General features: G+C 51.5%; 2 protein-coding genes across 9 annotated transcripts in view; one reads left to right on the top strand and one right to left on the bottom strand.

Moving 5' to 3' along the window:
* CIB4 (calcium and integrin binding family member 4) overlaps positions 1 to 25,931 on the bottom strand; it is a 120,412-nt gene that overhangs the window by 78,698 nt on the left and 15,783 nt on the right. For 3 of the 8 annotated variants that reach the window (XM_079111092.1, XM_079111095.1, XM_079111098.1), the window contains exon 1: positions 16,711 to 18,055. The gene's annotated coding sequence lies outside the window, so the exon portion shown is untranslated. Of the gene's footprint in view, positions 1 to 12,781; positions 13,437 to 13,844; positions 13,983 to 14,479; positions 14,605 to 16,710; positions 18,056 to 19,777; positions 25,906 to 25,931 lie in introns of those variants that run through there. The other 5 variants (XM_079111093.1, XM_079111096.1, XM_079111094.1 and 2 more) reach the window with 5 other exon arrangements.
* Positions 13,655 to 25,931, top strand: part of KCNK3 (potassium two pore domain channel subfamily K member 3) — a 36,185-nt gene continuing 23,908 nt past the window's right edge. The window contains exon 1 of the mRNA XM_079111088.1: positions 13,655 to 14,073. Within this exon, the coding sequence (XP_078967214.1) occupies positions 13,791 to 14,073 (283 nt within the window). The 5' untranslated portion in view covers positions 13,655 to 13,790. The remainder of the gene's footprint in view (positions 14,074 to 25,931) is intronic.

The following is a 25,931-nucleotide window of genomic DNA, read 5'->3' as shown; positions in this document are numbered from 1 at the left end:
TCCCCTGTGTTTAGAGGCAGAGGCTGCCTCCCAGTACAGAAGCTGGAAGTGGCTGACCTACATTGTCCCAGCCCCTCTTGCAGCAACCCCAGGCCTCATTCCACCAATTAGATGCATTCTCTAAGGCTTTGAAGCCAATGTAAAGAAGTACCAAATACAAAGACGAAGAAGCCACTGCATGGTGATGGGGTGGGGCTTGGGTGTGATGGCAGCAAGTTTCCCGAGGCTACAGTAGAGGTGATGTTCCAGTGCTGGTGGAGCTGATGACCCAAGCTAAAGTGCCTGTGTGGCAGTGGGGTCTTCCTAGAACCAGTTCTACAATGTGACTTTGGGTGTTTTTTCCCAGCTGCTTTACCTCTGAACTTGATTTTCTGACCCTTCAGGAGATTCTTCGAGCTACCCCATGTCCTTAGAATAACTGCTTTCTAAGCTTAAATTCAGTGAATTGGCTTCAGTAGCTTGCAATCAAGGACTGAGTGGGACTGAGTTCCCCAAATGTATCCAAGCACAATATTCTTTCTTTTGCAGAGCATCTCAAGGAAACCTTGTTCTCTGAGCATATTTTGAGGAACATTGACCAGTGCGAGAGTCAACTAGGGATTCCCATGACCTCTGCTCCAGCCAGAGCCAGCTCACTATAATGCCTCCCTCTCTGTGCCAGGCCCAGGACCATGGAGGAGCCCAGAATCTCTCTCCTGGGCCCTGCTGAGTCAGGGATATCCCACAACGACCCTCCTCTTCAGTGCCAACGAGAGTTGAGAATAACTGCAGCTGGTTGCACAGCCTTAAGAACCAAAACATAATCAAGGCATGGAGCGATGGGGCTTGTCAACGAAGGTGGGTGGAACCAAAAATGTGCATCTAAAATCTGTTGCTTGATTGGGGTGATGCTGCTAGCAGGTCAGAGAAGAGTTTAAAAAGAAATGAGGTTTTGAGAAACTTGAAAGTCAGGTGTCAAGGAGAGGTGGGGGCAGGGAGGTGGAGGAATTTTTAGGGAAAGTCAGGTACCCACCCAGAGGGAACTGTTTTAGGGAATTCTGTGGAATTAATGGAAGGTAATAGAACCCATTTCAGGTGTGTTAAAAGAGCAAATTCCAATGCCATTCACTCATGTATTCAACCAATAGCTATTGGGAACTGGGCAGTAAACAGGTGCACAGGACCATGTTGAAGAAAATAGGCATCATGACCTATCCCTGCCCACTAGGAGCCTGTGGTCTAGTGGGGAGACCAATATCCAGGCTTACAATGCAACTGATCTTTCAGTCCAAGCGGTGTTTTGTCATCAGGGGAGGACAATGAGAGCCAGAGGAACATACTGAGGGGGCTGGCCCTCTCTGGCATCACCAAGGACTGAGGAAGGGACCATCAGAGGAAGTACAGTTCACAAGGGGGCTGAGATGGAGGGAGCATGGTGAGTTTGGGGACCTAAAAGAAGGCTCCAAAAACCCAGGGCAGGACAGGGAGGAGAACCTCAAAGTCAGGCCGGGGAAGTCGGCACAGCCTGCTCCGTGAGGGCCTTACAGGCAATGTTGAGAATCCAGGGCTTCATCCAGAAAGCAATGGGAACCATTCCAAGGTTCAGATGGGAGCCATGTGACACAGGTTGAGGGAAGCCTGAATCTAGAAACTACAATGTGACATCTTCAGTGGGCAAGGCAAATGGAGGGTGCAAACTGAAAAGAGAAGTCAGGGAAAACAGCGGATTTGAGGAAGCCCTTACGTCTGCCCCAGGAAGCACATGTGCCTCACATGGGATGTCCCATTCACAGCAGAGCTGAATAACTGTATCATGCAGACCCAGAGCATGTGCTTCCCTGTCCCCCTCCCCAGGTTTGTGTCCCCAGGTTTGTGACTATCAGAGAGGTTCTGGGACAAATGGGCAGGGCCCTGGAGAATGTGGGGTTGGGGCAGGGGACAGAAGTACACAGGGGAACCCTGTCCACACAGCTGGGGCAGCTCCAAAGAGGGGCAGGCAAGACTCTTGGAATCAGTTGGTCCAACCGCCCCCTTTCCAAAGGAGGAGACAGATCCAGGTTTCAGTGGCAGAGCGGGATATGAAGCACATGTGTGCACGCGCACGCAGGCACCTGTGTGCGTGTGCACATGTGACCAGACAAAGCCATTCAGCTCCCCATCCATTTGTAATCTAGGCTGGTCATAATGTCGGCATAAATTAAGATGTTTATAGAAACAGGAAAAAAAAAGCTTAGGAAAGCAGTTAATCTCTATATGGGGGTGTCCAGCTTCAGAAGGTTAATGTCTTGATTTTTAAAAATCCCTTTTCTGTTTTATTCAAAGAGGATTTGGTGTTCCCCGTCCCAGCTGGGAGCTTAAGAAAACAGAACAGTGTTTCTCAGCCTGTCTCTACTGACGGAGGCCTCTCTTGCTGGACCTGGGGACAGGGATGCTAGAACCTGGCCTAGGCTCAGGTCGGCTTCACGCCTCAGTTTCTTCCTCTTCATGGAGGCTGGAGACTTCCCTTTATGATCCTCTCCTGACTCTTGGAGAGGAGGCTGATTTGACCCAAGAGCAAAAGTGCTGAAGGTGAAGCAGGCTTTACAGTGAAAGTTATTAGGGGACCTGTCCCCGTGGTTGGGGGACAACTACCTCTGAGGGGGCTTCTGGAGGTGTGTACAGAGAGAAGAGGAAAAGGACAGACTGCATCTCCCCCATCTGTTGTCTGAAACAACCTTGGAGCCATCTGTCCTCCCCGGAAGAATGGAGATGAGAGTGTGACCAAATATGCACAAGATGTACCCTTAAAACTGAGTTTTGAGGCAAATATGAGAGTATATTTCTGGCAAGTTGCTTGGAAAATGGACAGAGGCCTTGGTGTGGCCATTTCTCTCCCCCAGTCAAGACTTGGGACATTATCTACCTCCTGAAGTTCCAGTCCCTTGTGTCAGGCAGCTCCCTGTCCAAAAATTCCAAATGAGCATCCCCCGTGCAGAATTTGGCTTTCCCTGGATAGCAAGAAGTGAGCTGGGGGCCCCACCCAGGACTAATCATGGCCCCAGAAATTATGACTACAACAAAAATGTGGGTTCCAGTTCCTCCAGATTCCCAAGGTTGACACGTATCTGTTCCAACCCAGAGTCCCAGCCACTATCATGAGCTCCATCATCTCTTTGCCTCACAGAGATTATTCTTGTTAGAAGTTTCAGCAACAAGGGACTTGAGCTGTCAGTCAAGTCTTAGTGCTAGATCATGTTAGCCCTGGTATCTTGCTAGGCTGGGCTTCTATTTCCTCATCTACTAAATGAGACTTTAGATAAGCTGAATCCTTCACCCCATATAGGTCCCTTTTGTCACTCATTTCAAGATTTGAACTTCTGAGTGCCTACTGAGTTTCTGGCTACCTCTGATCACCTCAGTCCTTCTACAACTCACCCACCCTAAGCCAGGTGCAGGAAGCCCCTTCCCCTGCCACATTTCCAAAGGCTCAGGCTGGCTTCCTTCCTGGGTCATGGTAGAGAGTGGGTTTTCCAACCCTTAACCATGAAGGAAGGAATAGAGGGCCACGATGCACCAGCCCAAACTTAAGGGACGGTAGTTTTCTTTGTCTTCTGGTCCTCCCAAACCCCTGATGGAGGAGGAGCAGGAGCCCCACCTTAGAAGATGCTTATACACTGGGAAGGGGCAGGAGCAGAACCCACCCAGCGAAGCTGACCCCAGGACTCTGCTCTTCCTCGACTTCATGCTGCCTCCTTAGATCTGCTCTGAAGAAACAAGGCAATGTTCTCTGGCCAGGAGGCCTGTCGTGATTCAGTTCATCAAGCGCTTATTAATAGACCAGGGGTTTGCATAGCATGGTATTCAGGGGTAGAAAAGGACCACAGAACCTATGGGGTAACTCCCTTCTAGCCTGGGGGCTGGGGATCTGTCCCTCCTCCAGGGCAGTGTCAGGCCATCATCAGACACCCTTGGGTCTCTGGCAGCCGTTTTCCCGCTTGTCTTTTCAGATCCAGCCAGTTACAGCTCATTCCTTTGGTGCACATTGTTCCTTAACGACATCACTTTTTCCATCTCCCTGATGGCACTGTGCCCTTCTGCCTGAGTGCCGTTTCCCAGCTGACCTCCGTCTCCCTAACGTGCTGTGGTTTCCATGGATCATTGGACAGCACCATCTCTGGATCATCAGAGATCTGCACACTCAGAGCCCCATCCCCTGCCCCATGCTCTGTGTCTCCCCATGGCAATATAGAGCCACGACCAACCCTCATCTGTGCGGTGGTTGATCATCCTTTTCTTCGGATCACCAGAGGCCCTGGAGGCACCAATCTTCTCCCAGACACCCAGTTCAAAGCCCCAAAGGCATTCTTCAGTTTGTGCACAGACATGGAAACTCTCCTGGGTCCTTGCCTAGGCTGGAGCCCGGGCACTGTGTCAGGGCTTGGCCATGGACAGCTCTGATCCTCCCTCCTGCATCTCCACCTTGGATGGTTCCCCACCTTGTTCACTGGTGGTCCTTTCTCCCAGCCGCTTTGCAAGACAGGTTCACTAGGCCTCGTCCATAGCTCCTTCCTGCTTTCTACACAAAGTGAGTCTCTCCAGGGTAAACCCAGGTGCAGGGTCCTGGTCCTTCCCACCCCTTCTTCTCTGAGCTACTCATTCATTCATGTGACTCATTCATTCTAAACTCTGTGAGCCAGCCCCATATTGCTAGCACCATCTATTCTTATCCCCTAGTTACTTTCTGGCTCTGACCCCCATCATTTTCTAGAGAGGGAGTGCAGCAGAAAAGAAAAAGCACAGACTTTGGAGGCAGGCTGATCTTGGTTTTAATCCTGGATCCATCTATTTAACTCTAAGAGCTTAGACAAGTTGCTTCACTGTGAGCCTCAGTTTCCTCATCTGTAAACTAGGAATAACATCTGCTTATATATGTCCCTGGTATGTGTACTTCTGGCATAGAGACAAGAAAGAGATTAGTGTATTTGGAGGAATTGCAAAGAATACAGAATGGCAGGAGCTAAGAGCTCTAAGAGAAGCGACAGGGATGAGGCCTGAGAGGTGGACTCGGCAGATCCTGCAGGACATGAAGTGTTCATTTGGCTCTGAGGGCCAGGCAAAATCAGAGAGACCATGATCTCATTGTCTGATACTCCTCCCAGGCACCTTGCACTGCTCCTGGTCACAGTGCAGGTTACTTCAGCTGGTACCCTAGGCTTTCTAACACCCACCCCCAGGCTAGCTTTCTCTCCTGTCACTTGCAGAAGGAAACACGGAATAAAGTAGTTTCTTCTCTATAGCTTCTCTCCTAGCAAATGGTTAACATCAGGTGCTCAGGCACAGGACAATCCAGGCCTGCCTCAGGTCTCTGGTGTCCCCTATCCCACCTCCTTCCTTCTCTTCTGCACTGAGGCAGACCTAGGAAAATCTGTTCTCCTCAACCCTACTCCTTAGTCAAGGTACTTCTCATAATCTTCCCAACCCCCAGAAAGGCCCGAAGGCTCTATGTGGCCTAGCAAGGTCACTGGTTGCCAATCAGTGCCAGGGCTCTTCTCAGAAGACAGACCAAGGCTCCCATCTAGTTTCATAGGCACCAGTCATCTAAGACCAAGGCCAGAGGAGCTGGAAGTCATGTGGCCCCAAGGTCTGATCCAGCAAGGCCACCCTGAGCCAAAGCCACAGTCAGAAAAATAAAAACAGAAAGAAAGGCTGGGAGGGAGAGGGGCCCTAGGCTCTAGCTGCTAATAACGCCCTCACCTTAGAATGGAGTCGCATCTTCATTTCACGTTCACCGCTTCACTGGAGTTTACCAAGCACGGTGTGAAGTCCTCTGGAGATCTCTCCTTGTCTCCCCAGGCCCTAGTGAGTGCCCTAAGGCTCAGAGAAAGCCATGACTCACCCAAGGTCTCATAGATGGCACTGTAGATGCCTTCTGGACCCTTCCTCTGGGATGCCCAGATCATAAGTTTGGGTCACACCAGTTATTTGGTACTAGCCCATAATCCCAGAACTTTAGCACCAGAAGGGACTAATGTTTAAAATCCCTAATTAGCATCCTAACAGGTCCAAAAATCTTTCAGATAGTTTTTCCTCTGGAAAAGGAAAATACTATATAAATTGTCATGGACAGATGACCACAACCATGGCCAGCATTTCGTTTGTCTCCATCTTGCTTATCCTTCATTTCCAGGACCTTTCTTCCTACCTTTTCATACTCTAACATGACCCAACTTCCCTGACAAATCTGAGACCCAAAAGCCACTAAATCATGGTTTTAAAAAAAATCAGGTGTTTCAGGGGAAAATTTCTACTGGAAAATTGAGTATCACTATGGCAGCCATATATTTTAAACAGATATTATTACAATTATTTTTTCAAATGTAGTCTGAATAATTAGACCCAATAGTATGCATTTCCATGTTTGGAGTTTTTAGACATGTTTTCATCTACTTGGTCAGCTTGCTTTAACTTGGATGAAAATACAAACCATCTGACTAGATGAACTGGAATTTCAGGAATGAATCTTTTCTAGTCCATCCTATGCATTTGACAGATATGGAAACTGAGGCAAAGGTCTGAGAAGTGCTCTCCCCAATGACATTTGGCTCCTTGGTGGCACAGCCAAGTCTCAGTTTAGGCCTTTGAACCCCCTCACTGCTATTTCCACAGTGGTCTGGTCCCGCAGTGGTCTGAGATCCACATAGCCTGGGAAAGGCCAAGGGGACCACCTGGGGAGCAGCCCTGGCCTGAGATGAGCCTGCTGGGCATGCCAGGCTGCTTTGATGTTCCTGCACATGCATGTATCTGGCTCAAATGGCTGTCCCTTTGGACTGCTGCAAGGGGCTGATTAGGTGTAATTGCTTTGCTGGGAGCGAGCTATCTCCTTAATAGAATCAGCTACCAGTAATTAGCCTGCCAGAGGCCCATTTCCCTTGTCAGAGTCCCAGGGTCTCCAGACCCCTGCTCCAACCTTGCATGTTGGACCCCTGCAGGTGCCAGTGTGTAGGGTGTACGTGAGTGGGCTTTGGGCTTGGTGGGGGAGCAAGAGAAAGCAGAGCAGTGGAAGCTCAGCATCAAGAAACCCAGAGCTGCCTTTCCTGTGGCCAGGGGCCAGGGAATGACAACATTTCCAGGTTGGAGGGACAAAGAGCCTCACATAGACAGACTGCTCCAAAAATATTGAACTGAGCCCAACTGAATCACAAAGAGCATCTAGTCCAGCCTCAAACTCTGTGCACCTAACAGTCAAGTCAAAAGGCATTTCTTGCAGACCTACTTTGTACCAGGCATGGCAGTAACTCCTAGAATTCTTCTAAATTAGCCTCAACCCAAAGGGTCAACTAGGCTATGCTTACACATCCATCTTAACCAGGAGCTCACTACCATCCTGGGAAGCTCATTTCTCTTCGCGGAGATGGAGAGCGTTCCATCTTTGGTTGTACTGAAAGCTCTTGGCTGGTTCCATCACCCCACAGACCGCTGGCTCCTTGTCGACCACAAAGAGCAAAGCTAATCCCTCCTCAGGTGGCAGCTCACATGTCTCCTGCATCTTTTCTCCAGGCTGAACATCCCAAGTTCTCTCACTGTGCCATGTACATCATGCTGGTGAGGCCCCTCATTAATTTGGTTGACAGGCCTGGAACCTGCTCCTGTTTGTCAATTTCTTTCTCCCAGCATGCTCTGAAGCCCAGCAGCCGGAACCACAGGATTCAGGATTCCTCCCTTGACAGAAAGAACTGCAGCCCTAGGTAGAAAATGACATTACTGAGGAGTGCCACCGTGGCTAGCCAAGCCCCTCTGGAGTGAAGGACACCTGAAGCCTGCTCATTAGGAGCAGAGTCGCCCCTCTTGCCCCCTTCCCTACCCCAAGACACACACACACACACACACACACACATGCACACACACACACACACACACACTGCCATGCACACTTAGGCACCACTCAATACTCGCCGGCTGATTAATCATTGCAAGTGCTATTATAATCATTGTGTTTGGTGCTAAGAACAGGCTGCCTCTGCTTGCTTCTCAGAAGCCATAAACCTGCAAAGAAGGATTTCAAGATTTGTGAGGCTGTTGACTATATCTCCAGGTTCTCTTTTATCTTTAGCAGCAACATGTGTGTCAGGAAAGGCAAGCTATAGCCATTCCAGAATTTCTGCAGTGGACAATCTTAAGGGGACTTTATTCTTGCAATGAGAGGGTGCATTTAGGGAACTTACCTTGCAGCTCTGGGTTGGGAAGTCAGGAGAGCTGGGAATGAATGCCAGCCAGCTCTGGCCCCATCTGCTGCAAACCGGAAGGTGTTCCTTCCCTAGTCAGGCCTCAGTTTCCCCATGGACACTGGGGGCCTAAGGTTTCCTCCAGCTTTAATTATTCTGTGAAACTTGGCACACATAGAAAAGAGTGTGAACGGAGGGAAAACACGGGGACTTGGGAGAAAAAGCAAGGGAAGGAAATCAGGACTGCAGCCAGACTCCAGGGCTGGCTGGGTGCAGTGGCACACATCTGCAATCCCAATGATTCAGGAGGCAAAGACAATAGGATCACAAGTTTGAGGCCAGTCTCAGCAACTTAGGGAAGCTCTAAGCAACTTAGTGAGATCCCGTCTTGAAATAAAAACTAAAAAGGGCTTGTAAAGTACTTCTAGGTTCAATCCCTAGCACTAAAAAAAAAAAAAAAAAAAAAAAAATCCCAGAGCTCACAGCCTCCTGCACACACATGCACACACACATGGGCACACATGTAGGTACCAGGCTGGAGTACAGCTGCTGGTTTTCTTCAGGTCACACTCTCTCACCATGGCTGCCTAAGACCCTAGTAATGTCTTTGTCTGCCCTGTGTCCCTGCTCCATGTGTGGGGAGGAGGAGGAGGTTTTGAAAAAAGGTAAAGGGAGAACATGAAAGAAATGAGTAGAAAGTAGGGAAGCATAATAAATGGCAAAACCAGAAACACTGAATAATAAAATTTTGAGGAGGATGAAATGAACAATCTCATGCATTGCTGGAGAGAATGGAAACCAAGATAGCCATGCCGAGGACAACCCAGTAGGACTTAGTGACAAGCTGTGGGCATCTACACTGTGATCACTGTGCTCACTGTGCTCAAGGCAGGGCAGTACTTACAGTCAGAGAGAAAGAGACCATTTAGGAGGCCCTGTCTAGGGGAAGGGTTCCATCGGATGCTGGACATGCGGCTTTAGGGTAAAGGCTTAGGCTTTATGCTAATGATGGGCAGGAGCAGGCCTGACCCCTCAGCAATTCCACAAAGATCAGTTGTTCTTCTCTCCTCATTAGGAAAGCCAAGTCCAACCCTGGGCTGGGGCTAGCCTCATGCATCTCTGAGTCTGAGTCCTCATTTTGATCCATAAAAGGACAGCCCTTTCCCCAGGTCACGCAGCTCAGCTGGGGCAGGACTAAGAGGGCCAGGTGTCCAGCTTCCCAGCAGAACTCTCTCCCAACAGCCCCCAGAGGCTCGCTTTGCTAACAGTTGCCTTTTGTGTTTGATTTGGGCTTGAGATGTTAAACAAACAGTGTCTCTTGACAAACGCAAGCCGGGTGCAGTGGGACCAGTTATGCTCCGTAAAGCCAAGCTAATCCCCAACGTCTCTCCCTGCAGAGATATACTGAGAAACACCTCAATCATACACAGAGCACCCTAAATCTCACCAAAGTGAAGCATGAAGCTGGAGCTCCTGGTATAGCGGTCTGTGTTAGCCATTCCGTCTTTCTGCAGCAGCTCCTGGGTCCTGCTCCTCCTTTTCTGGCCTGCCCCTTACTGATGATGCTGGGGTGAGTCCCAGGTCCTCCCAACCCACCTAAGTCAGCTAACCTGACACAAAGAGATAGAGGAGAGCTTGCAGAGCCCTTCTCTGCTCTGGCTTCTGGCTAAGGGATAGGGGGTGCCAAAAGGAGTAAGGCCTGTCCCTACCCTGCAGGAGCTTATACCTGGTCTAGACATGGGGTGGAGCAGAAATTCACATGAGGCTCTAGTTCAGCTCATAACTGATGGGACTGAAATTTGAGCCTCGCCCATCTAACTCAGGGTTGACTCCTCCACTCCCTCTCTCATTGGTACTGCCCCAGCCTCCAACAAAACAGCCCATGAAGCAGGACTGAGAAGCAATGACTAGGGATCTCTGCGCACCCCTCTCCCTGCCACTTTTCAGGCCACATCCTCAGCCACTGTAGAATGAGCATTGCTGATTAAAGGACCAGGGCTCCCATTGTCCCAGAATATCAGAGTGAGAAGGGGCCTTTTGACATAGTCAAACTGAGGCGCAGATGGGCCATGTGGCCCTCCCAACACATCAGTGCCAGCAGCACTGGCACTGAACTCCAGGCCTCTGAAGTCCCAGTTCAATATCTCTTCTGCATGACATGCTTCCTTGGGCCTTGGGACATTTGTATCTGTCTGTTCCTTCCTTCTCGCTGACAGAGCTTGCTTCGGTTTTAGAAGTGTCTGTCCACAGTCACAGAAGCAGGTTGCTGGGCTTTTCTGCCTGAGACTCAGTCCTCTGTGCCCCTCTCCCACTGATGCTGCTAGTCTCAAACCCAGCAGTTACAGGATTCTTCAAACCTTCACTTAAGTACCAAGGAAATGTAAGGCAGCTCTAATGTGCAAAGCACTATGGGAAAGGTAACAAGAGTAAGAAGGGTCTCCACCTGGAAAAAACAGTGAGCCAGTGGGAAGAAAACTATTAAAGAGACAGTTAATCTACTAGGTAGAGGTAAGGCTGAATTGAAGCTTACACAGAAGTCTGTGGAAGAACAAAGAAACCAGTGGTTTTGATGGGAGGCAACTGGGGAATTCTTCATGCAGAGAGTGGCCTCCAGGTTGGGTCTTGAAGCCTGAATAAGAGGTTGACAGTCAAATGGGAAAGGCAAGGAGTAACCAGCATCCTCGCTTATGAGAGCCACATGAGTTACGTGAAGGATAAAAATAGTCAGATGTGTTTAGAGTTTACAGAAAAATGGAGTAAAAGATGAAGTTGGAAAGTAATCATGTATAATGTTTAGTGTATAATCAAATACAGCAACTAATGACAAATTCTAGACTATTGATCTTAACTCTGTCAGTCTTCAAAGCATTGGCTATTCCCTTGTTGGCCTAATTCTTGAGAGAACTGGGAAAACAGATGTAAGCAACCCAGGAAGGTCCTGGAATGTTGTAAACAAAGGCAGTCTAACCCCCACCCCATTTATGGATGTGCAAACCAAGCCACAGGGAGAAGAGCGACTGACCCCAAATGCCACAGCAAACAGTAGGCAGAGACAGGTTCGCCTTGGGCACGTATGGGCAAACCCAAGGAGTCCCACATGGAAGGAAGTAAGATAGGCTGCTATGTTTTGGTCATAAGCCAACCCAGGTCAAGAGGGCATGCAGCCTTCAAGTCCCCGGGGCCATTCAGAAGCCTAAACTGTGCCTGGATGGCTCCTCTATTCCAGTTCCCTCTCCCAGGATGGAAGAGAATTGGGAAGGAGGGTATCTAGGTTGCCCTCCTGGGATGTCTTAATGCTCCCCACTAACAAGTGCCCTGGTCCCATCCATAATGGGTGCCACATGCCAGGGAGTGTGAGCCCTGCTTCCCCCTAGCCTCGCCCCACTCACTGCTCAGCCTTCAACAACCCCACCCCTGGGTCTCAGTTTCCTCATCTGTAACATGAGAAAGCTGAAGTAGATTATCTCTAAAGATCCTTCCGGTTCTGAAACGCGGTAAGAACAAGCTTTATCATAATTAATAATGAATGCCCTGCCCCCAAAGAGAGCTTTTACCTTTTTCCAAAGCCCTTTTGCTCATATTATCGCCTTTCATCTGTAGAGCAATCAGTCTTGGCAGCCAGAAACAAGCAAAGCCTGGACATACAGCATTCTCCTTCTGACAAGTAGGTCTAGCAAGTCCCTTATACAGCAAGGTAGACTTTGGGAGGACTGGTCTCTAGGGTTATTATAACCCAAAACCAACACATCATAAGTGCATAGAAGCCAACTTGTACACAACCCTTGGGAAGCTGCGAAGTTGAGTGACTTTTGATGATTGTCTGCATTGCCCTTAGCCTCAATTTCTCCATCTATAAAATGGTCATGAGCATAGGTGGACCTGTCTTTCAGGACTAAGGTAGGGACTAGAGATAACAAATATAGCACACCCAGCCAAACACACAGCAGATGCATGACAAATACTTATGGAATGAATGGTTGAGGAATGAATGGTTGGTGGCACTTCTGGGTGCCATTGGAGAAGGAAAGTGGTATCTGGCAGTGACAGCCTGGCCCAGGATGTGGCAGATGGTGCTCCGTTTCTGGCTGGCTGCCTCCTGAGCCGTCCTCAGTAAGGGGCGTTGGGCCTCTTTCATATCTGCACGGCTTATGCCAGGGTCCCATGAAGGACTTTTGGACCCTCTTTGGCACTGGGATTTGCATTCCAATCATTCTGCTGGCTCAGCTCATCCAAGTCCAGAGCTGCAGGAGCTGATCAAGGACTGTGGGATCATCTGCCATGACACCTCATGGAGGAGATGAAGACATGAGGCTCTGAGAGGAGCAGTGACACCCCGCCTGAGGTCCCACGGCCTCTTTTCACCACAGCAGTAACTGTACTGACAAATGAAGATACTGAAGCACAGGGAAACTGCCCCAGCCCCTCCAGGCCAGAACCTCCTGATCTGGGCCCCAAATCCCTGTCCTTCTAGGATGCCCCAAGGTGGCATTGAAGCTATCTCTGGCAGAGCCCTGCCTGGCATACTGGCACAGGGCAAAAGCATGAATGACGTGACAGCCTGAAAGCTCCTAAGGAGCAGAGCAGTAGGCTGAGCTACCAACCTGTGTTTCCTCACCCAATTCTGGAGGCTGTACTGAGCTGGGGAGGGACCCTTTTCAGGAGAGCAGCTTTCCCTTGGGTGTGGGCTCATGTGCGCCCAGGTCCGCAGTTGGGCCCTGCTTGTTTCTGAGACATTCTGAGCTCCAAGGGGAGGGAGTGTGGCCTGTGGAAAGGAAAGCTTAGCTGAGTTCCAGTGCTGTCACCAACACAGTACGAGCCCTGAATTTGACCTCACCTCTCCGTGCCTCAGTTTCCTCACCCAAATAAGAGACAGGACAGCAAAGGCCAAGGTCCCTTCCAGCGATGACATGCTGTGATCTGGGTGGGCGGTGGGGGAGGGGCTCTCTGCCTGTCCTTTCCCATTCCTTGCTTTGCTCTCTTTCTGTGGCATCTATTTATCTCCAGCTCTCCAGGTATCTCTGTCTCAAGTCTGTGGCTTTGTTTCCGTCCTTTGCCCACGTAGTCTCCTGCCTGCCTCTCCTTTTTCTGGGTCTCTGGTTTTGCCCCTTGGGTCACACACACCCCTTCCCCTTTCTCTGTAGTTATCAGTGTTTCCGGGTCTAGTGTTCGCTGGCTCTGGGGCTGGCGCGCTCGCTCTCGCGCGCTTCCCTCTCCCCTGGCGCTCTGCTTCTCCCCCTCTCCCTCCCCGGGTCCTGCCCGGGCTCTCCCGCGCGCTCCCCCTTCCCTCCCCCTGCGCCGGCCCCCCTCCCTCGGCGCGGCTCCCCAGTCCTTATTTGGCTGGGCGGGAGGGCTGGCGGGAGGAGGCGGCCGGCGGGCTGGGGGCGGGCGCGGGGGCGGGCGCGGGGCCGGGCGGAGGAGGGCGGTGGGTGGTGCTGAAGGGACAGCTCCGCGGCGGCGGCGGCGGCGGCGGCGGCCCCGGGCGCGGAGCGGGAGCCCGGCGCGGAGAGCGGCGAGCGCAGCCATGCCCCAGGCCGCCTCCGGGGCAGCAGCAGCGGCGGCCAGGGCGCGGGCCGGGGGCGCCGGGGGGCCGGCGGCGGCCCGGAGGGAACGATGAAGCGGCAGAATGTGCGCACGCTGGCTCTCATCGTGTGCACCTTCACCTACCTGCTGGTGGGCGCCGCGGTCTTCGACGCGCTGGAATCAGAGCCCGAGATGATCGAGCGGGAGCGGCTGGAGCTGCGGCAGCAGGAGCTGCGGGCGCGCTACAACCTCAGCCAGGGCGGCTACGAGGAGCTCGAGCGCGTCGTGCTGCGCCTCAAGCCGCACAAGGCCGGCGTGCAGTGGCGCTTCGCCGGCTCCTTCTACTTCGCCATCACCGTCATCACCACCATCGGTAACTACTCTCCGCGCGGGGGGCGGGGACCCGGGGCAGTCGGGAGCCTGCTGCGCCTGGGGGGTTCTGGCGGAGAGGGGCTGGGCGCCAAACCCCACGCTCCAGCAACCCGAGTTCAGCCCGGCGAGTCTGCTCTGTGGGGACGGCACTCGGAGAAGGCGTCGATTTTTGGCTCCGGACCTGCATCTCCAGCCAGGCCAGCCCTAACTTGGCCCCGCCAGGCTGTGCGAGGACCCCCCAGGGGACTTGAAGTGTGTGAGAGGGGCAGGAACGACTGGCAGAGACTCGGGGAGGAGGGGTGTGGCCGGGCTAGGCCCTGGAGCAAGGCGCCGAGTGTGAACAGCGGGAGCGCGCGACTCCTTCGTGTCCCTGCGGCGGATGGGCTTCCACGCCCGAGTGTCTATACCTGATGGGCTCCAGGGCGGCACGTAGATGCCGGTAGGCGACACTCCGCGACACTCGCGACCACTCTGGGTGCCAGGAACACCCTGTAATTGCGGCTGTGAGTGCTGCTTGTTGTGTGTGTGTGTGTGTGTGTGTGTGTGTGTGTCCAGCTCCAGGAGTTTGGGCACCACCAGCCAGTGCATGTGATTTTCTCAGGGCAGCAGAGCTGGTGCTGGAAGCCAGATCCAGACCTGTCAGCCTTTCGCTCCACTGTCCCAGCAAAATAGTTACCTCACAGGAATGGCTCCAGTTCTCTTTACTAAGCCAGTGTCGATCACTGTATAGGGGGCCACATGCACACCAGATCTTCTGACAGCATAGGCACAGATATACACAAGGCAAGAGTGCACACAAGTGTGTGTATGCACACACACACAGCATAGCACACAAATGGATGTCCAGGAAAGGAATCTCCAGTAAGGCCCTTGATGGTGCTACTCAAGTGGCTAGACAGAATTAAACACTTTACCCTTTCCCAAGACCCTACAATTCCATCCCAGCTCCATCACTTACAGGTTGTATGACCTTGGACAAGTACCTTTCCCTGCTTGGGTCTCAGGCTGATATCCAGATATGGAGAATCTGGCCAAAATGATTTCAAGGGCTCCTAGCCCTGATGTGCTTGGATTCTGAGGTTGGAAACCCACCTGCCTCCAAAGCCCATTGGGATGCCTCCAGGAGCTGTTTCCTCCATCTATCTCCAATCCTTCTTCTCTCCCTGAACCCCTCCTTGCCTTGGCTGAGTTCCCAGGGGCTCATGGCCATTTGGCATGGCCCCTGACAAGATGGCAGTGCTTTCCTGGGAGTTAACAGGAGTCAAGGAGGTAAAAGGCAGAACTGAGCACTTTCTATCCACTGCAGAACTCTGTTCCAAGGCTCTGCAGCTCTCTGGAGACCAAAGACCTGCCCAAAGAAGAGCATGAAAAGGACCAGACCAGGTTTGGTCTGCAATCTCTCCTCTCACACCTGCTGCTACCTGCCAGAGTTCCAATAGCTGTTCAGCTATTGGCGAACTGGACTGACGGCGGGCTGGGCCTCCCCTCTGCCTTTCCCACACCAGTGCTTGCTCGTTGTCCCCCTTTCTTTCTCAGACCATGGTCCCCAGCTCCACAGTGACCTCCCGACTGAACTTCTTACCTCCATTCTCATTTCCCCAAGAACTCACACTCACCTGAACAGGACTGCCAGAAAAAATCTCCCAGACACAGCCCCACTGCACCAGTTCCCTCCTCAGACACCCTCAAGAGTCCTTACTGCCCACAGGATCTGGCTCATTCTCCTTATCCCCAATTTTAAGGACCCTTATACCTGGCTCCAACCTCTCTATCTGATTTTATTTCTTACTTCTTGCTTACATGATCCGTCTCTGCCACAGCCAGACTGTCCCTTGAGAATGCTTTAAGTGTGCATGTCTGGCATGCCGTTTCTAGGTCTTCTATTTATCTTGTCCAAGCTAACCATCCAGGTCCAGTTTAAATCCTAACTGCTCTGCAAAGCCTCCCAGGCCATTGCTGTGGACAACCACAGGATTTATTATTAAGACCTCCTAAGAGATCAAGTGTGGGTTCATTTGAATGGTTCTTCACATTTTAGAAGGTGTGTTTTGTCTCTTTAAGCACACTAGAATTAATCTCCATGTGAGCGGAGCCTGTAGGTCCCACGACTGTGCTCCCAGTTCCAGCTTGGTACCCAGCAGCCGTGAGCACTCAGGAAACATTATTGATGGGTTTAAGGTATATAGAAATGAGAGGGCACCGCCCTTCTCCTCCATCCTTGCCGTTTTTTCCCAAAGTGCTTGTGGTCCTCACCTAGAGACATGCTTAAAAGCTGGGACTAGAAGCAGAGCGCAGTTCTGGCAATTATTTATTTATACAGTGCTGAGCAAGAAGAAAGACAGCATCGGAACATCGTCCCAGTTCTAGGGGTCCCCATCCTGGCACTCTCTGCCCTGCCCGACCATCCCAGGCTTTTTGTCATCTCCCACTGTGACTCTGCCACCTAGCAGGAAGCTGTCTACAGGGATTCTTCTCTAAGCAAACTCTCCCTCGGCGGTGATGGGCTTTATGTTGGATTGCTGTTAAACTGATCCTGACCCAAAACCCAAGGGCAGCAGCCCCTGTACACCTGCTTTGGAGCCTCTCACGGGGAGTCCCATGGGAATGGAATAATGACAAACTCCCATGAATTCGGTACCTTAGTGATCACAGTGCTTTCATCTCATGGTTGGTTCTTAGCCTTCACAACTTGATGAAGTGGGGCAGGTATTGTTAGCTCCCTTGTACAGATGAAGCTGGAGGGAGGTCAGGTCAGGGAAGAGGATCCCCTGGAGCCACCCAGCTGGTGAGCAGCGCAGTCAGAGCCGGAAGCTGGGTCTTCTGACTCTAGCTCGGTGCTCTTTCCCTGCTGGCCTCTTGGCTGCTTTCTTTGCCTCCATATGCTGTGAAACCCAGACCCAGCTGGGCCTGGCAGAGCTACAGTGTTCTGGGTGATGCCAGCTTGCAGGGTGCTCATGAACAGCCCTGATTGGTTGAAGGTCAGCCGGGCTGGACTTAGTCATTCACCTAGTTAGTCACAGTCTCCACTGGCTGCAAGGGTTCCTCCTGCTCCCTCATTCCTGGCCTCCCTGCCAGGAAACCCTTCCTTTGTTGTTCCCCAAGTTCACGAAACGCAAATGGAAACTCTTTCCTTGGGAAGCCTTACCCTCCCTAGCTGTTGAGTCATCAAACTCCTCCAGGGCCCCAGCCTGGTCTATTCATAGCCAGGGGCTGTCAGAGCAGGAAGGGTCTGGGGATCAGCTGGTACCACCCCCTCTTCTTACAGATAAGGAATCAGAGGGGTGACAGGAGACACAGAGTAGTGGTGGGGTGGGGGTTGGGGCAAAATCTGACTCCCAGGCTCCTGCTCCTTCCACTTTTTCAGGATGCCTCTTTATCCATTTGTTAGCTTATTCATTTCTTTTTGCAGTGCTGGGCACGGAACCCAGGGCATCACGCACGCTAGGTAAGCCCTCCACCAATGAGCTCCACCCCAGCCCTGTTATTTTTATTAACAGCAACAGCACAACAATAATAATGGCAGCCTCCATTTATTATCTACTCTTTGGCAGGCTCTTCCGGACACTTAATTTGTGTTCCTTCATTTAATTCTCACCGACCTTCCAAGATAGGCATTATTACCCCTAGTTTTCAGCTGAGGAACCACAGGCTCTGCATAGAAATGAGTCCCCCACAGCCTCCAGGCTGGAAAGCGAGGCACCTGCCCAGACTCAATGGGCCTCTCTGACTCTTCATTTTTCACTGGTTCTTATTCCACCTCAAGAATCCAGCCAGACCCTGGTGTCTTAAGGCACTGAGGAGCCAAGGCTGGACTGCTCCCTGGCAAACCCCCCAGGAGAGAGCCTCGTGCTCTAGCATTCTACAGCCAGCCCGCTGCTCCCCTGCAGCCTGGCCCCTGGCCAGACCGGACCATGTGCCAGAGCTGTGCCCAGCACCAGGCCCTCCCTGAGTCTGCCACTGGCTCACAGGTGCCTGTTCTCCCACTGCAGGACCAGGAATCCTTGTGGCTCTAAGGAAACAGGGGAACAGATGATCTATCACCTGGTGGAACTGGATAGGAGCTCTGTTCTGCCCCTCCCTTGGCTTCTAGCCTGTCCCCAGATGAGCACAGACTTACAGCACTTGCCACAGGCCCAGAGCATCCTGAGTCTGCAAGTTCAAACAAGTGGATCGTAAGGGAATGTGAACTTTTTACATCTTTTCAAGGAAGAAAGTCCAGAAGAAACTTTCCAGCCCCCAAACCCTAGAACTCTTTAACAAAGGAGAGAGATTCGCCATCATCCAAATACTCAGTGTAACAGTCACCAGCAAGCTGAGGGCACAGCCCTGGTTAAGGGCCCAGGCCTTTGGGTGCCCAGGAAGGAGCTCTCAGCACTGTGGCTCCCCTCATACCCTCATCTCTCTTAGTGCTGAGGCCTCAGCCCTGGGCACTTATCACCCCACTGTTCAGAATCCTCTCTGGACTTCTGTGGGATGGCGGGGCAACCCAGCTGGAATAGTCTCAGTACCCACTCAGCACTTTTTCCCTCCCACCCAGGGGCCAGCCTCTCTGCTCAACCCCACAAGCCTTTCTGCAGGGTGGTATAGGACCAAGGCACAGACTTGGAAGCCAGCGTGCCTGGCTTCATCTCAACCCACTCCTCACCCCCACCCTGGCATTAGCTCCCTGACCTTGGACAAGTTATTTACTTTCTCGGAGCTTGCTCTGTAGTTATAAAATGGGAATAACAACATCTGCCTCCTAGGATTAAATGGAGTCATGCAAAGAAAGAGTCTGGTACAGAGTGGGCACTTAATAAATGGTATCTGTATTTATTATTCTATTAATATTATTGTTCAATCTTTATTACTTCCCCTTAGAGGGAACTGCACTATCTCCTCAGGGTCACCATGGTTGAAGCTACCTCTGCTCCTTCCTAACAGGTAGGGACACTGGAGTTGAGGACCAGGAAGCTACCACGTTTCTTCCCCTTATCCTCCCAATCCCACTCCCCGACCCTAAACTTGCCAGCTCTTCTCCCATGCCTGTTATCCAGGCTCAGGGATAGCTCCTCCCACTCTCAGCAGATGCTACAGAAAACTAGTTAGGGAGAGAGAGATTCCCCAGGGTAAGAGAACCTGCTCCGGATTGGAGCAAGGAGGCAAAAGTTCTAGTCCCACATAGCTCAATTACTGGTCCTCTATGAACCTCAGTTTCCTTATCTATAAAGTGGGTGTATTTGGTCTTCTGGCCCTGCCATGCCTCTTGCCTGCATGTCCAGTCCTCACCCATCATGGTGGAAGACTGGAGGCATGGAGATAGTGGGGGTGAGAATAAAACAAAAATAGAAGACACACGCCTGTCCACAGTGGGGACAGGACAAACACAATAAGTATTTTCAAAGAAAACATAAACAAGCACAGATGAATGTAGTGCAAATCACCACTATAAACAGCTTTCAGCTGGCAGCACAAACGGTGGATCTGGGAGTTGATTTTGTAATTTAAAAAAATGTAAAAATGATTTCCTTGCAGTCAGCCAGCAGCAAGTGGAGAAACCAAGCTTTAACCGAGACCCTTCTCAGTCTGAGCAAAGCTCAGCAGAGACCTGGGATGGGCACCCCCACCTGCCCTCCATCCGCACCTTGGGCACAGGGAACTGACCTGCGCCTGCAACAGGCCAGGGGCGGTCCTGTGCTCCTCACCACCAGTATTCCAACGCTGACCTGCTCAGAGAAGTTTGGAACTTGCCCAGAACCCTGCAGATATAAAATGACAGCACGGGGAGGGTCATGCCACCTCCTCTCCAGGAAACCTCTGTGATTCCTTCTACATGGATATCACCAGTGATGAAGGATGGCAACCAGCGTTTAGCCAGGGTCTTTGCACTAGTCACAGAGTATTTAGCCCAAAGAGACATCAGAATTTGACCTGCCTGGAGAAGGGGTGTGCTGAGGGCCAAACTTACAGCTACCATCAGAGCCTGGCTCGGAGCCCTGTTCCCTGACCCTTCTGATAGCCTCTGATCCTCAGAGAGCCACATGACAAATGCCCGTCTGGCAATGCAGAGAGCAGTCAAGCGCCAGCCACCACCGACTCCCAGTCTGCTGTCCAGAAGCTGCCCTAATAGGGCAGCTTCCAGGGGGCTCCAGAAGACATGCCCCTCACCTGGAGCCACCCAGCCCCTGACTAAGGCAGCAGGTCACACCTTCACTTGCTCATTGACTAGAACTGCCCCAGCAGCAACCTAGAACAAAAGAGGTGTCCTGGTCCATGGGCCTCTCTGTGTCTGGGATCCCTGCCCAGCTGGGGCACATCTCCCACACTGACCCTTCGTGAAGACTGGTCCCTCCCTTACCATGCTTGTTCCACATCCTACATCTCTAGTGACACAGCAAACACCCTTAGTGAGGGAGCTTGCTGCCACAAACGGAAGACAGGAACCTGGCCTTGGTGCTAGACGCTGAGTTCTTTCTGTCCCCCTGAGAGGCCTTAAACAAACTACTCTCCACCTGCTGTGCCCCCTGCCCCATGCCCCTGTGATCACAGGGGGAGCAGACACCTGCCTGGTGATCCTCAGGCTTCAGTCATCTCTTCCAGATGAAGTTGGGGCTCAGCAAGTGGAATTCCCTAAGTTAATGCCTCTCAAACTGTCATAGGAGAGAGTGACCTGGTTGATTTTGTTTAAATGCAAACTCTGAATCCATAGATCTGGGACCAGGCCAGAGATTCTGCATTTCCAACAAGTTCTCAAGTGCCACTGATGCTGTAGATCCATAACACACTTTTTTTTTTAGGCTTTTAAAACACACTTTTATTAATTAATTGTAGGGGAGGCAAGAATTCCAAAACAGAAACAGCCACATATTACCATCCTACATTTCAAGCTTTTTAATACCACACATTTATCAAATCATGAAGTAAAGTAGTCAGAACTCCAGAGCCCGGTCACAGCAGGAAGCAGATCCTCTCCCCTCCAAATGGCACCTTAAAATGGGAGAGCAGCACAGGATGGAACATGTCACACTCAGGGTGGTTATGAGCAAAAGTCATAGGCCCAAAGAGAAGGGTCGACTTTAGGGGCAGGAATTTTAAAAATGGGGCAGGTGGGCAGGCCTCTGCCCTCCTCTCCCCTAGCTCAATGCACATATTTGCTGGCATTTAAAAAAAAGAAAATTAAACCCCCATTTTATAAAAGAGGTGACAAAGTGACAACAATGGTATATCACCAACTGGAGACTGAAGGAAACGTGAGCTTACCTTTCTCATGCCATTGACAGGGCACGCATTTTGAGTCGAAAGGATCTAAAGAACCTGACAGCCTAGCTTCTGGGATTAACCCTGAGGTGTGGACTGTGGTTTTAAGAAAAAGAATATTTAAAGATGGAAAAATTCGTAGGGACCTGGTGTGCCCACAAGGTTTAGCCAACCCCATGGGCAGGGTCCATAGAAAGACTTGGTTCAGGCCGTATAAAGCAGAAGTTGGTACAGTTGGAGCTGGCCAAAGATGGACGGTGCTGCTTCAGGAGGTGGTAAGCTCCAGACACAAGACACGTTCAAACATCCACTGGGTGAACGTGCTGCAGAGGTCACCTGTATCGGCCAGGCTTCAAGCAGAGAGGCAGAACCCGTAGGAGATAGATATTAAGAGATGTGCCGCGAGGCAGTGTGTAGCAGGATGGTAGGGCAGGCAAGGTAAGTCCAAATTCCAAGAGGCAGACTATCAAGAAGGGCAGGCTAGAACTCTCCAATACTAACACTGCTGTCCGCAGAGAGAAGTTCTTCAGGGAAGAATTTCTTCTTCAGCTGGTCTGTAAAGTCTTTCAGCTGATTGTATCAGACTATGTGGATTATCTAGGATAATCTGTTGAGATTAGCCTGGATTCTAATCTAGAGCCAACCTGTGCTCCCTTACTTAAAGCCAACTGATTGTGGACTTTAATCACATCTACAAAATGCCTCCAGAGCAATCCCTAGATTAGGGTTTGAATAACTAGGGGCTTTAGCCCAACCTAGTTGACGCATCAAAAAGATCCTAACACTGCACATGCATTGGACTGAAGGTTACAATAATCAGCTTTTAAGTTTCTTCCCAGCCCTGAGATGGCTTGATTTCTTGATCTTCAGAGGAGCATCCTGGAAAATTGGATCACCCAGAGTAGAACTCAGGGCTGTCCTGGGGCTCCCAGACCCTCTGGGTCATCTTCCAAATAAGACTGGCCTTTGCCTTCATTTCAGGTCACTCTACCAAAAATCACTGAGATCTCCTGACGTCGCCTGTGCATCAAGGACTATGCTAGGCCCCAAGAGAATAGACAACTGAGTCTTCCGTCCTTTCCCAGGGATCCTTGGGTTTAGTGGAATCCTGAAAAGCGCAACTGGTATATGTGCTAAATCCACGTGGAGCAACTCTAGAGAGGTGTGAGGAGGTTTCTCGGGGGTAGGTAGAGCTTGAGGCTGGCTTGAATGGTGAACTGGTGATGATCTCAGTGGGTGACGATTAGCAGTGTGAGTTGCAGAGAAAGGGATGGCATGAGAGAGGCTGGAGGTCAAAGCATGCCCAGGGAGAGGTGGCCAGGAGCAGACCCTGCAGGTCTGGACTCTGGTGTGGGACTAGAGTTGACAAGCCCTGGAGATGAGAAGTGACAAAGACAACCTGTGTTCTCTTTCCTTGATCCTGACAAATGGGTGCTCCCAAGCCCAGCTAAGCCAGTGGATCATGGTGACCTGAATCCTGATTGCTCACTTCCCCCTCCCCGCCGATCACCCAGCAGCCTTCCACCAGCCCCCAAGGAGAGCTATCTCTCCCTCCCCTGCTCATTTCCTTTTCTAGGTCAAAGGTCCACTCTGGAGCTCAGACCAAACAGCCTTATCGATGGTGTGCAGGAGCCCCTGCAATGGTGACGCTGAGGTGCAGGCAGGATGTTGTCACCCAAAACAGTGTGGATACTTTCTGCAGGGACAACTTCAGGCCCCTGTCTCAGACCCCCTTCTTCTACCACACACCCTCTCCCAAGTCCACATTTCTGGACTCCAAGCATCCCTTGCTAGGTTTTTGCTTCCGGCTCCAAAACCTGGCGTGGTCTCAGTGTCCCTTTTCAGGAATGTTCAGGGCCTCTCCTGACCACAGCTCCAATTCGGCAATGACCATCTCAAACACATCCAGAGAGTCACATTCCAGCTTGCTGGTCATAGGACAATCAAGGGGCGGTTTCTCCAGAGATCTGAACTGTAGGCTCCATAGGGCAGCCTGGAGAGAGTGATATGAGGATCCCAGACAGGGGGGCCCTCCTCCAGGACTAGTGCTTCTGCCCCTGCAAAAGTCTCCCTTGAGGCCCAGGGCCCTTCGACAAGGGACAAGCAGTTCCAGGCAGGAGCCAGCACAAAAGATCAGTGCAAAATATGGCTCAGCCCCTGGCTGTTCCATTCATTTCTTAGATCTGATGTGCAGCAGCCGGTCCTCATGGAGCCTTCCTTGGTTTCCACAGTCATGAACCAAGGCTGCTGTTCATGGGGAGGTGACTCTGGGTTGCAGTTTTATATGTTCTACCTCATCCAACCCCCACTTTACAGATGAGGAACTGAGGCTAGGGGAATTGGTGATGCACTTGGTCACTGTTGCTGGCAAGTGGCAGAACAGGGCTGTCATGCACAGCATTTGGTCATATAGCATCTCTCCTGAATTCCCCATCAATCCCAAGGTGTGGGCATTCTTATTCCTACTTTTTCAACAGAGATCTGGACATGAAAGGAACAAGTCACTTCCTGTGATCCAGACCAAGTAAATGTGGGGGCAGGGACAGAGTCAAAATCCAGAACTTCCAATCTTAAATTAAGCGCTTCCCCTAGAATGCACATACCCTTGCCCTGGGCAGAGGTTGGGCAGTGTCTCCCATAATGTGGATGTAGGGACATTGTAGAGGTGCACAGCAGCAGATGGAGGGCAAAAAGGGCAGGGATGGGGGGCAGGTGTCTTGGAAATGCATTTGTTAATATCACCCCCCTCAGCAGAGTGGGATCCTGAGTGACAGTTCTTAAGAGGGATCATTAGGGGTCCTTGTTGGGGTTGACTTGAGCAATTAACCTGCTTCCTAGTGCGTGGGGGTGGAGGGGTTATGGACAAGTAAGATGTCCCTGTCATGCTGGGTAGGAAGATGGTCTCAGCAGCAACCAGAATAATGGGTATTAGGGCCCTGCCCTCAGGAGTTCATTCAATAGCTAGAGCAAACCCAAGAAAGTCAAGTTTAAAGCTCCCCATGATGGGGAGTTACAGCCAGGTGCAAAGTACAGGGGAGACGAGAACTTGTTAGGACCAACATTCTGTCCTTGGGAGGCTGGGACACCCGCCAGCCACAGACCTGTGCTTTCTGGGTTTTGTCGGCATCTTGGAAACATTCAGAGGGTGGCTGAGGAAGAATCTTCACTATTTCAAAACCAAAGCTCCTGGGGTGAGCCAGGTGGCAAAGTCATCAGGAGTTAGTAGGTGGCTCCAGGAGCGGGTCGTGTTTGCCCTTCCCTCAGGCACTCTGTGGAGGGCCCGGGGACAGGCTGTACCTCCCCACCATGGCTGAGGTTCTCAGACTCTCTCAACCCCAGCCGAATCTCCCTGTCAGGGAACAAATCAGAGAGTTTGCCCTAGACTGACCCAGTAGGATCCCATCTTCAGCATGGCGCAGAATCACGGGTTTTCTACTGTGAGAGTGAGAGTAGGACCCAAGGCTCTGGAGCAGGGTCCCCTCTTGCCCTTAGCCCTCCTCCAGGTGAGGCCAGAGAGAATGTGAGAGAAAACCTAGAACCTGCAGCCCTCCTCCTCGTGGAGCACCCAGCTCAGTGCCCCAGGGACCTGAGCACTCAACAAGTGGACCCATAGAGGCAAGTTAGCAACCCTTTCTGGGAGCTGATGGAGGATTTAGCTTAGTGCAGCTAAGCTAAGGAAAGTTGGGGGTCTGATCCCGTCCACTGTTTCTCTGCCCCTGAAGCAAAGCTTTGCAAGACCTGAACCTGGCTTTGCCTGTGAGGGGTTGGTCTGGTGGTGCCCCTTGGTTCAGATGGTCTCCACTGGATCTGGCTTGGCCTCCCCTCCCATTCCCTCTTGGGAAGCACACTACTATGAATTATGCTCTTGTCCCCACTTCACCCTATACTGTCCCGACCCTGGAGGGACTTCCTCTGTGGCCAGTCCCGAGAACAGAGATCTGACCACGACTGCCAAGTCACGCCTTTCTGGAAAGAAAGCATTTCTGATGGTGGCCAAGGTTCTGCTTATCAGCAGAGCTGGGCCACTGCTCCAGCCCCCGGGGAATGCAGGAACCTCCCATCAAATGGGGCAGGGAAGGGGAAGGGGTGTGCTGTAGGCTGGCAGCTCCCTCTTAGGCCCCTGCTGGAGTGCACAGGGGGTGCTAGTGCTGAGCAGGCTGACTCTGGTCAGTGCCTTTGACGGGGTGGCCAGGAGCGAGGCTGTAGACAGCACTTTCTTGGACTAAGCCAACCCAGAATGTGTACTAATGGCAGGGCCTACTCCGAGGCCTCAGGGCCCTGGGAGCTGATATCTTGCTCACAGACCAACCTTCAACATTTCACCTAGACCAGTGTCCTGTCAGATCTCTGAAGGGCCAGGGATTAGCACAGTGGTTTTCTCTCTCAGAATACTCTGGGGTATTTGTACAGTGAGCTGCAAGCTTACCCCAGCATCTTACTCATCTCGTGCTAGGATGGCAAGCATTTGAGGGGCTGACACTGGCCACTCCTGCAGAATAAGGCCTCAGGTGGACATGGGTGGACATCCTGGGTCCTTTGGATTCCTTGAGCACTGTCGCCATTCCTGGAGTTCCTCTCTTCTTCTCTTCTTCTGTGTCTATGAGGAGACACAGGTGAGGATAT

This window comes from Sciurus vulgaris (genome assembly GCF_902686455.1).
Source record: "Sciurus vulgaris genome assembly, chromosome: 14".
NCBI classification, from domain to species: Eukaryota; Metazoa; Chordata; class Mammalia; order Rodentia; family Sciuridae; genus Sciurus; species Sciurus vulgaris.
This window is presented reverse-complemented; position numbering and strand designations above follow the sequence as displayed.